At 41.3% G+C, this 12266-nt stretch overlaps 1 protein-coding gene across 1 annotated transcript in view; it reads left to right on the top strand.

Moving 5' to 3' along the window:
* LOC148518776 (cytochrome P450 2A4-like) overlaps positions 1–11779 on the top strand; it is a 32009-nt gene extending 20230 nt beyond the window's left edge. Inside the window, exons 8-9 of the mRNA XM_088477108.1 lie at positions 2946–3087; positions 11541–11779. Of these exons, the coding sequence (XP_088333234.1) occupies positions 2946–3087; positions 11541–11725 (327 nt within the window). The 3' untranslated portion in view covers positions 11726–11779. The remainder of the gene's footprint in view (positions 1–2945; positions 3088–11540) is intronic.
* Positions 11780–12266: the final 487 nt, after the last annotated feature.

Below are 12266 nucleotides of genomic sequence, written 5' to 3'. Positions count from 1 at the left end.
AAATAAATAATAAAAATAGTAATGAATAATAAATAAATAATAATAGTGTAATGACATAAAAATAATAATACTATAAAAAAACAAAAATCTCAAACAGACGGATATTAAAATATTTTTCATTGATGTTACAGGTATTTAATGATCTATACTTTATATGATCTTTTATATCAAATTCATATCCACCATATACTATATATTTTGCCACCAGAGGGTAACTTATGTTAATTAGTATCTATTCTCATTACATGGGATCTCTCTTACAGGCACCCAAACCCACATTACTATGTACTATATATATCTCTGATTCCTCTATATTTAAAGAAACCAAATTATTATTGTTATGTCCTATATATATAATGAACATAATAAACACACAAACAAACATAATAACTCGTATTTTGCAATCTTTATTCGATTGCATCCCAACAGAATGTAATTCTCTTTGGGTATAGCACCGTAAAGACCTATTTAGCAATAATGTGACCGCACAGTCATTATAATTCCTACCTAGGAAGAGAACATGCCACATCCTATATACATTTTTCAAAGGATGCAATTTAATTCGATTGCCTCATTCAGGCCCTCTGGAGTTATTGTATTGCATTTATAAATCCAAAAAAGCTCCTGTTGACACAATTTCTGATATCTATCTCCTCCTCTAAAGGTGGTGGGTATATGTTCTATCCCAACCAGTTTTAGATCATCCGTTTTCCCCCCATGGCATTCCCACAAATGTCTGGATACACTATGGTTAGGTAATCTGTTTAGTATGTTTCTCCTATGTTCTAAAAACCTTTTCTTTAGAGAACATGTGGTTCTGCCTATATAATACTGGGGGCAAGAGCATATAAGAATATATACCACATATCTTGTTTCGCAATTGATAAACTGTTTTATATCAATCTTCAATTGCATTTTTTCAATTGTTAGAGATTTTGTTCTATTCAGCGTATGTTCACAAGTGATACACTTCCCTTTCCCACATTTAAAAAAACCCCATGGTTTCTGTGGTAACCATTCTTTCTTGGTTTGTTCTTCTTGTAATGCAGGCCTAAGGTAACTTGGTGCCAAGATGTTTTTAAGATTTTTGTTCTTTTTGAACACCACTTTTGGTTTATTAGGGATCAAATCTCTAAACATAGGGTCATATGTAAGTACACGATAATTTTCATTAATAATCTTTTTAATTTGATTTGAACATTTATTATATCTGGAAATAAATGTTATAGATTCATCTTGTATAAAATTCTGTTTTATTTTATTGTTTTTGCTAAAGCCCTTAAGGAGATCTATCTGATTCAGCTTTCTTATATCTTCTAGAGCCTTTTTTAGGATTGTCTCAGGATATTGTTTATCTCTAAAGCTAGACAGCATATTTTCTGCTTGTTTGTCAAATAGCTCAATAGAGGAGTAGTTCCTTCTTATTCTACAGAGTTGACCTTTTGGAATATTTACCTTCCATGGTTTGTAATGGCCACTATGGAAGTGTAGATAATTATTTGAATCAACAGATTTGCAAAAGTTTGTAGTAATTATTCTGTCTTCATATATGCTTGCGGTAGGGTATGCTCAACCACAAGTGCTGTGTAAGCTTACGATGGTACTCGATGTTACCGATGGCAGCATACACTTCTTGGAGATGATGGGCATCTTAAGACAGGCTGGTGGGCGTCTGCATACACAGAGCAAGACATAGTGGGCATGCTTATGCCTTGCATTGCGATCGCCTGCCTTGCCGAATCTGCCTACGCATCTAGTGAGCGAACGCATCTACGAATGGGTCTGAATCGAGCACTAAATCACAGCATTGTGCCCTGTATTCCCACTTCACAATGCTGGTAATCGTGTCAGGAGGCAGCCGGAAAGTCGGCAACTATTATATAATGTACAGCATTATGGGCCTGATTCACAGATGTACAAAATGACGATTCTTATGCAGATCGAGCAATTGTTTGCCATTGCCCATGCATATCAGCCATACAGCACACGCGCAGCGATTGTTCTGTGATTATGCCCGAACAGATGATCCATTGCAAAGTGAGTGACAGGTAGTCAGCATTTGGGGGAGGTAACGGGCGGTGGCTAGGCAAACGCAGGCGTTTCTGACCATTTAAATGCCATTTAATGGGCGTGCATAAATTAGACATTGTGATCTCCTACGCAGCATGAGAGCCCTCTGCGTGTCATGGGAGCTGCAGTGTTTGTGGCTAGTAAGACCTGTCGCCTATGCTGCATGGCTCCCCAACCTGTGTCGATGTTACCAATGTTTACGCTGTTGTGCAGTGTCAGACACATATATGAGAAGGCAGCAGTCCGTGCGAAATCACAGCTGCAGCCGCATTAGCATACATCTCTGAATCAGGCCCTATGTTTGTTTCACATCACACTGATCTTATCTTCTAGAATAGTAATGCACTTAGGAAACTGGTGCCTCATGCCTCAGTCAGAGCCGTAGCTAGACTTTTTGGTGCCCTGTGCCAGAGAGAGCATTGGTGCCCCCCCTTTTTTTAAATAGGGCCATAAGAGAGTTCACCTGAAAAAGGGCCATGACAATGGGAAGGGCCTGGGAAGAGATAGGGGAGGCCAGAAGATGCTGGGGATAAAAGAAGAGGAAGCTACAAGTGAGAATGATAATAAACAGGAAAATTGACAGGCCCAAACAGCGCCCCCTGCCCTGAAGTGCCCTGTGCCATGGCACTAGTCGCACTACCCTACTTACGGCCTTGGTCTCACTGATATTATTAGTTCTTTATTCATATATGTTTCATTCTCATGAATATTGTTTCTGCCTCCATTCTGTGCTGGTTAAACTTTAGAACATGAAAGATACTATTATAGAAGAATGTTAGAATGAGTGATATTATTATTTGGGTAAGATTAATATTTGGAATCTATGTTTCATGCAAGCAGATGTTCTAATATGCTTCCCTTCCATTACATATCAGGGCACAGAGGTGCTCCCCTTGCTGACAACTGTACTAAAGGATCCTAAATACTTTCCCCAACCTGATGTGTTCTCCCCAGAACGGTTCTTGGATGATCAGGGGGGTATAAAGAAGAGCCTGGCTCTGCTGCCTTTCTCTGCAGGTACTGTGCATTTTGTGTAGCAACCAATCAGATGCTGGGGTAATTGTCCAACATTACCTCAGTGATAAGGTCACCAATAATTACTGTACATATACCGTAATATATATGCAGAGTTCCATTTCCTGTTGATGGTGCCACTCTATTCTCCATCTCTGAAAGAGTGCCACTGACCCTAATAGACACACACTTAGGAATTATGTTGGTGGTAGAGGCTAAGACAGTAGAACAATTTAAATATGCTTGGGATAGGCATAAGAATATCCTTACAAAGAACTGAGGATCACCAAAAGGTACAAAAGGGCAGACTAGATGGGCCAAGTGGTTCTTATCTGCCGTCAAATTCTATGTTTCTATGTATGTTTATTGGAATGGATAGGAAGAGTTTTAGGGTAAGGGAACATAGTAGGAAACTGAGAATATTCTAATAAACATGAATTATAAATAAATATATAGGGGCCAGTTTATCATCACTAAGTGACCAATTACACATGCTGAAACGTTAGTATCCCCATGCTTTATGTAATGTCCCTTTTGTTATCAGGGGCCCGATAGAGCTGGCTAATATTCAGCAAAAGTTTGTGTTCTTCAGAGTTTGCTTCCTTCAGTTGCCGCTGATCCCCAATGCACCGCTTCTTCCGATATGAATGAGTTCTGGGGTTGCGTAAAGGGATCAGATTCCTCTGCCGCCTCTGCACAGTGTGACCTTTGGAGGTGTGAATGCATGACCTGAGGTGGCGCATGCACAGAAAGCCAGTACAGTCTGGTAAGTAACACTGCCACTGAAGTTGCAGTGTTAGGAAATCATGGGAACTGCTGCTTTTTGGAGCAGATGTCCCCGCACCTTAGCAATACTGGATGGCTCCGGTAATTATGTATCCACCAAAACAACTATTGGTTAGATAGAGACTTCATTATAGGAGGCCGCATGGCCACTGATGATCAAGAGGACCCTTAGGGTTTAGAGGGAGAGTTCTAGTCACATTAAATAAATAATTACTCCAAAAATTTGTTTCAGTATAATAATATACTGTAAGTAAAACACATAGGGCCAAATGTAATAGGGTGTCAGTTTTAGTAACAGTACAAACTCGTACTTTCTCGCACTTTTAAAAAGTGCGAGTTTGTACTGAAACTCGCACATTCAATAGCCTGAGAACTTATCAGCTCGAGGCTACTGCATTTGCGAGTTTAGGCGAGTTTAGGACTATGTAAACTGACACCTTTTAATGCGAGTAGCATTAAAAGGTGCGAGTTTTAGAGAAGCCATCACAGATCAGTGAGATCCGAGATGGCTTCTGTGTGTGTTTAAAAAAAAAACGTGCACCCCCTCCCCAAAAGCATAACCAGCCCCAGGCTTTATAAAGCCTGTTCTGGTTCTAAAAATACAGGGCCAAAATGCGTAGGGGGCCCCTGTATATTAAGAACCAGCACAGGGCTTTGTTGAGCTGGTCCTGGTTCTGGAAAATCAGGGGACAAAACGAGTAGGGGTCCCCTGAAAATTCCAGAACCAGCACCGAACTCTTTCTAGTGAGAAATCCCCATAGAAGTCTATGGTGGGAACCGCTACATCGTAGCAGCAAGATTAATTGAGGTTAATCTTGTGGTTACATCAAAGATACAATGTCGCGACCCGTAATGCCCCGCATGCTGGTATTTGTGGTTCTCCAAATACCAGCATGCAGGGGAGGCTTGCTGGTACTTGTGGTTCTACAACTATAGACAATATGCAAACTTTATTTTTACACTTTACACTATCAACCCTGCACCCACCGCCCTAGCGTGCCGGGGATAGCTCCGGGCTATCAGTCTAGGCCTGGGGTGCCCTGTAGAGGGGGACCCCTTTATTGGGGGGTTCCTCAACTCCCCAGGGATCCCCGGCCTGGACTGACTAGTGGGATAATGCTTTGGCCGGGGAAACCGGTGAAAGGTTTTCCCTGGCTGTGGCATTATCCCCCCGCTAGAGTTCAGTGCTGGTTATGGAATTTTCAGGGGACCCCTACTCATTTTGTCCCCTGATTTCCCAGAACCAGGACTGGCTCAATAAAGCCCTGTGCTGGTTCTTAATATACAGGGGCCCCCTATGCATTTTGGCCCCTGTATTTTAGAACCAGAACAGGCTTTACAAAGCCCGGGGCTGGTTATGCTTTTGGGGAGGGGGTGCACATCATTTTTTTTGTATTTAAAAACATTTGACATAAGTACACACAGAAACATGTACATATCTCATGGATATGTGCATGTTTCTGTGTTAATCTGACCTGCTCAGGATGTACTCGCTAGCCTGAAGCAGGTCTATTATTTGGGGACTTTTGGTAATCTTTTATTTGCGAGTCTGAAACAGACACTCTATTACATTGGGCGAGTTGATTGTTTTCAATGTGAAAACATCTGGATGCGAGTTTGAGAATGGAGAGTTTTAGTAACTCTGAAAAATGCGAGTTTTAGTGAACAGACACCCTATTGGAGAGTTGTGAAAAATTGCGAGTTTAGCACCAAACTCGCAATTTACCAAAACAGACACCCTATTACATTTGGCCCATAATGTCTGTTCCTAATCTATGTAGAAGACTATGGAGAATATTTATCAAGTAACTTTTAGTTGAAGATAGTCAAAAACTGACACTGTAAATTAGGCTATTACAAGGCTTTTGGAGGATCTTTTGCAAAAATCTCCTCCATACAGTACCATAAAATGTGCATCCATTCTGTTGTCCTCCTACAGTATAAGCTTCTGTACCTCAGGGTTGCCGACTTTCTGGTTACCCCTTTCGGGTTGGGCATCCAGTTTGGCAAAGCAATGGGGTGTGGCCGGTATTGGAGGTGGGGGGAGTGGGTGTAGCCAATCGATTGCTTCTTTTAGGCTCCGCCCCGCTACACAATGCAGTGACCCCTACAGTATAGACTTCTGTACCTGTCACTTCACATTCTCTGACTGAGACTATACTTACCAGTCTCTTCCTCCTACAGTATAGGCTTCTGTACCTGTCACCTCCCTATCTCTGACTGAGCCTATACTTACCAGTGTCTTCCTCCTACAGTATAGGCTTCTGTACCTGTCACCTCCCTATCTCTGACTGAGACTATACTTACCAGTGTCTTCCTCCTACAGTATAGGCTTCTGTACCTGTCACCTTCCTATCTCTGACTGAGCCTATACTTACCAGTGTCTTCCTCCTACAGTATAGGATTCTTTACCTGTCACTTCCCTATCTCTGACTGAGACTATACTTACTAGTGTCTTCCTCCTACAGTGTAGGCTTCTGTACCTGTCACTTCCTTATCTCTGACTGAGCCTATACTTACCAGTGTCTTCCTCCTACAGTATAGGCTTCTGTACCTGTCACCTCCTTATCTCTGACTGAGCCTATACTTATCAGTGTCTTCCTCCTACAGTATAGGCTTCTGTACCTGTCACTTCCCTATCTCTGACTGAGCCTATATTTAACAGTGTCTTCCACCTACAGTATAGGCTTCTGCACCTGTCACCTCCTTATCTCTGACTGAGCCTATACTTACCAGTGTCTTCCTCCTACAGTATAGGCTTCTGTACCTGTCACTTCCCGTCTCTCTGACTGAGCCTATACTTACTAGTGTCTTCCTCGTGTCTTCCTCCTACAGTATAATCTTCTATACCTGTCACTTCCCTTCTCTCTGACTGAACCTATACTTACCAGTGTCTTCCTCCTGCAGTGTAGGCTTCTGTACCTGTCACTTCCCTATCTCTGACTGAGCCTATACTTACCAGTGTCTTCCTCCTACAGTATAGGCTTCTGTACCTGTCACTTCCCTATCTCTGACTGAGACTATACTTACCAGTGTCTTCCTCCTACAGTGTAGGCTTCTGTACCTGTCACTTCCCTATCTCTGTCTGAGCCTATACTTACCAGTGTCTTCCTCCTACAGTATAATCTTCTATACCTGTCACTTCCCTTCTCTCTGACTGAGCCTATACTTACCAGTGTCTTCCTACTACAGTGTAGGCTTCTGTACCTGTCACTTCGATATCTCTGACTGAGCCTATACTTACCAGTGTCTTCCTCCTACAGTATAGGCTTCTGTACCTGTCACTTCCCTATCTCTGATTGAGCCTACACTTACCAGTTTCATCATCCTACGGTATAGTCTTCTGTACCTGTCACCTCCCTATATCTGACTGAGTCTATACTTACCAGTGTCTTCCTCCTAAAGTATAGACTTCTATACCTGTCACCTCCCTATCTCTGACTGAGCCTATATACTTACCAGTGTCTTCCTCCTACAGTGTAGGCTTCTGTACCTGTCACCTCCCTATCTCTGACTGAGCCTATATACTTACCAGTGTCTTCCTCCTACAGTGTAGGCTTCTGTACCTGTCACTATCTCTGACTGAGCCTATACTTACCAGTGTTCCTCCTACAGTATAGGCTTCTGTACCTGTCACCTCATTATCTCTGACTGAGCCTATACTTACCAGTGTGTTCCTCCTACAGTATAGGCTTCTGTACCTGTCACTTCCCTATCTCTGACTGAGCCTATACTTACCAGTGTCTCTCTCCTACAGTATAGGCTTCTGTACCTGTCACCTCCCTATCTCTGACTGAGCCTATACTTACCAGTGTCTTCCTCCTACAGTATAGGCTTCTTTACCTGTCACTTCCCTATCTCTGACTGAGCCTATACTTACCAGTGTCTCCCTCCTACAGTATAGACTTCTGTACCTGTCACCTCCCTATCTCTGACTGAGCCTATACTTACCAGTGTCTTCCTCCTACAGTATAGGCTTCTGTACCTGTCACTTCCCTATCTCTGACTGAGACTATACTTACCAGTGTCTTCCTCCTACAGTGTAGGCTTCTGTACCTGTCACTTCCCTATCTCAGACTGAGCCTATACTTACCAGTGTCTTCCTCCTACAGTATAGACTTCTATACCTGTCACCTCCCTATCTTTGACTGAGCCTATATACTTACCAGTGTCTTCCTCCTACAATGTAGGCTTCTGTACCTGTCACTTCCCTTTCTCTGACTGAGCCTATACTTACCAGTGTCTTCCTCCTACAGTATAGGCTTCTGTACCTGTCACTTCCCTATCTCTGTCTGAGCCAATACTTACCAGTGTCTTCCTCCTACAGTATAGGCTTCTGTACCTGTCACTTCCCTATCTCTGACTGAGCCTATACTTACCAGTGTCTCTCTCCTACAGTATAGGTTTCTGTACCTGTCACCTCCCTATCTCTGACTGAGCCTATACTTACCAGTGTCTTCCTCCTACAGTATAGGCTTCTGTACCTGTCACTTCCCTATCTCTGACTGAGCCTATACTTACCAGTGTCTCTCTCCTACATTATAGGCTTCTGTACCTGTCACCTCCCTATCTCTGACTGAGCCTATATACTTACCAGTGTCTTCCTCCTACAGTATAGGCTTCTGTACCTGTCACTTCACATTCTCTGACTGAGCCTATACTTACCAGTGTCTTCCTCCTACAGTATAGGCTTCTGTACCTTTCACTTCCCTATCTCTGACTGAGCCTATACTTACCAGTGTCTTCCTCCTACAGTATAGGCTTCTGTACCTGTCACTTCCCTATCTCTGACTGAGCCTATACTTACCAGTGTCTTCCTCCTACACTATAGGTTTCTGTATCTGTCAGTCACCTCTTTTTTTTTCTTTAATAGGGCCATATAAATTTATAAATTAAGGAAGCACTTGCAGGCTGACCCTGATTGTGCCACAAGTTTTCAATATAATTGGTGTTTCCATCAAAAATGAATTAATTTGTCACTGTTAATTTATTTGCTAATAATATTGGCCTCATAATATTTATTAATTATTAACTTGTTAAATTATTAAAAAAATGTATTCTTATTTTATTATTTAGTATTAAATTGCCCCCAATATTACTGTTATAAGATAATTGTATGATATCTGTTATATAATTTTTCCCCCATAAATATATTTTGTAATTGTTTTGGCCCCTTAAGTAAGTGTTAATTATTGTCAATACATATGTTGAATATGGCTTACGTTCTGACTGGATTGCCACTTAAGTCAAATTACCGGCGAGTTTGGCTCTTTAAACCTCCAAACCACTGGGTGTAGAATCCAATGGTGTGGATGCCAGAATCGCTGGGGAATTGTGGTATATTTGAATTTCAAATCAGACTTTGTTACATTTCCCCATTGTCCCCTATTTTACTGATATACATGTCAATTCACCATATTATATTATATGCTACTGTAATACATAATATTGCCTATAATTCAATATTTCTAGTTACACTCTTACAGTTAAACAGTCGATACTTGATTTAACTGTAAGAACACTGTTATAAAAATTAAAGACGAGCAATTCTGTTTTGGATCAGATCTTTCCACCAACAGGGGTATTCAATTTGGAGCGAAAATTTTGGAATCGGCGATAAATTATCGCCGCTGACGTCATTTTCGCCGATTTCAATTATCCCTGTATTGAATTTCAAAGACTTTTCGTAGGTTTGAAAAGTCTTTGAAAAAAAACGGGGATAACTTTTCACACTGAATAGGTGGCGAAAAAAAGTGCAGAATTGGGGTTTAGGGGTGCAGGCTTAAAAAAAATAGCCTGCACCCCTGGGAATGACATTTAAAAAAAAACTGTGTCAAAAAAAGTTTTAAAAAAAATAGGGACACCCCAAAAAATGTATTTAAACACTTGGGGTGAAAAAAAAATGTAAAAAAGTGTTTAAAAATAGGGAAATAGGTTCAGGGCTGTTCTGCAAGTATGTGGCAGGTGTTTTCTAGAATAGATTATTAGCGGCAGGTGCATTTTTGCAGAATTAAAAAAAAACACTTTAGGTACTTAAAAATATGCTAGTACCCATTTTCATGTACCCCAAATTTGAAGGGACCACTTAAAAAAATGAAAAAAAATAACCTAAGTCCTCTTCTGCATCACTTCTTCAATGTAGGAAAAAAAAACACCTGCCGCGGCTATTTAAAAGCCCGACTTTCATTTGCAGGCAAAAACGTGGGTACCCATAGTGATCCCCCATGTTTTGACAGCTTTAGGGGGGTCCTACAATTTATTCCAGGTAAATCCCGTTTTTTTTCGCCGATCCTATTTCGCCGGCTCCCGATTTCGTAGCTTTTTAATTGAATACGGGGATAAAGCGAGCACGCGCCCAATACTTTATCCCAGGAAAAGCTCCGATGTGGAGCGAAAAGTCCACCATGGACTTTTCGCTCCCATATTGAATACTCCTCTAAGTTTAGATTTCAGAACGAGGCAAAACGTCATCTTTTATGGACAACTTGCACTGATGTCTATAAAAGATGACGTTTTGTCTGTGAAAGATTACGTTTTGCCTCCGAATTTGGCAGAGGGATCCAAGACACACCAGACTGCTTGCCTCTAATAAAAATCTGTCTGTATATTGAATATTGTAGGGCAGTACATATTTATATCATGCCTAGTTCTATACAGTATGTCCCGGGGCATTGCAAAAAGGAGACAGTGCATGAACTGTAATACTTTTACATTTATCAATATTAACAGAGTATAAACGTGTAAAGCTCAAGCTGCCGTTTTACTAACTATGGGCCTGATTCAGTATAGATCACAAATGTGATCGCAGCTGCGTAATCGCATGTAATGCAGCTGTGAAATTATGCTAATACCTGCCACAGCCCAGCCAGCATAGAGACGCCCACTGCTGCTTTCTCACTTCCGTAATATCTCGCAGTCCTGCGTATACATCGGTAACATCGATGCACATCGGTCCAGCATGCACAATTACAGCAGGTTTGACTTGTCGCAGAATAAATAAGTATCGGCGCACACAGCGGGCTCTCAAGCAGTGGCTAATTCATGCACGCCCTTACAATGATGTTCAAATGGACAAGCGCACCTGCGTTTCTCCAACCACTCCCCTGTCACCACCCCCAAACACTCACAGCCTGTCACTTACACTGCGATGGATTCCTGTGTGCGTCCGTAATCGCAGGGCGATCGAAGCGCACGCACAGTGCGGTGCATACGCATGCACAGTACTGAACAATCGGCCAATCTCCGTACGTATTTACAATTATGTACAGTGCTGAATCCGGCCCTCTGGTTCTGATATGCAAATAGCTATATTGTAAAGCATTGACTTTGGTATGTGACTTTTGGATAGAGCCCAGGTGGTTGCGTATAACCCACGGGACCCTTAACAATGTTATAATGTGTCCCAGTAACTGCTAGTAACACCCAGGCCAGCTGCTTTGCATGGTCACATAGATACTGGACCATACTTTGCAACATTGATGCATTAGAAAAGTAGGATGAAAGTTGGCCTCACCAAGATTCTTACAGCTATGCCCCCTAACCACCCAGTCACCAGTGAGTACTATTCTTTTACTGTGTACTTATCTACCACAAATAATTTTTTATTTTAAAGCAAAGAAAACCCCTTTTTACTGTGGTTGAGTTCACTATATTGTTACTGTCCACTTTAGGGAGGCGGCAGTGTCCTGGAGAAGGCCTGGCCCGCATGGAGCTGTTTCTGTTTCTCACAGTACTCCTTCAGAAGTTCACCCTGACCACATCGGTATCTCCAGAGGACTTGGACTTAAGCCCTGAAATTAGCAGTGCCGGTCACTTTCCCCGCAACTACAAGATGGCCGTCATTCCTCGTCATTAGCACTTTTATTCCTTCACACTTCAACATTGATTTTACTTTTGTACAATGGTTGTATAGCTTTTATTCCTTTAATATTCATGACTTTTATATGACTTGACTGAAAATAATAAAATATTCATTTTTATAGATGTCTGTATTGTAATTAATTCTGGGAAATATGAATTAGAGGATAAATTACCAGTGATAAACAAGTGATGACATTTGGGTTACTAGTTGTAAAGATATGACAACATGCCAACTAGATTGTAAGTCTTCATGCTAAGAACACATAATGTAAAACAGTAAAAAAGGGTTATTTACTATCATTGCTCACATGTACAAATCTGCACTAAAAAAACCAAAGCAACCAATCAACAATATGCTTATCTGTCTACTACAGGTCATAGAGGCTAGTATGTGACTAAAATTGATAGGACTGGTCACTTCTGCTTTGTGGTATGTGCTGATGCATCGAATATGTAATGAGAGAGTGACCTTACCACTATTAGGGGTAAATTTACTAAAGTGAGAGTTTTAGAAGTGAGTTTTAGAAGAGAATTTG

This window comes from Taudactylus pleione, unplaced genomic scaffold (assembly GCF_031769625.1).
Source record: "Taudactylus pleione unplaced genomic scaffold, aTauple2 ptg000199l, whole genome shotgun sequence".
Classification (NCBI taxonomy): Eukaryota; Metazoa; Chordata; class Amphibia; order Anura; family Myobatrachidae; genus Taudactylus; species Taudactylus pleione.
Note: the sequence above shows the minus strand (reverse complement) of the source record. Positions and strands in the feature narration are given on the sequence as shown.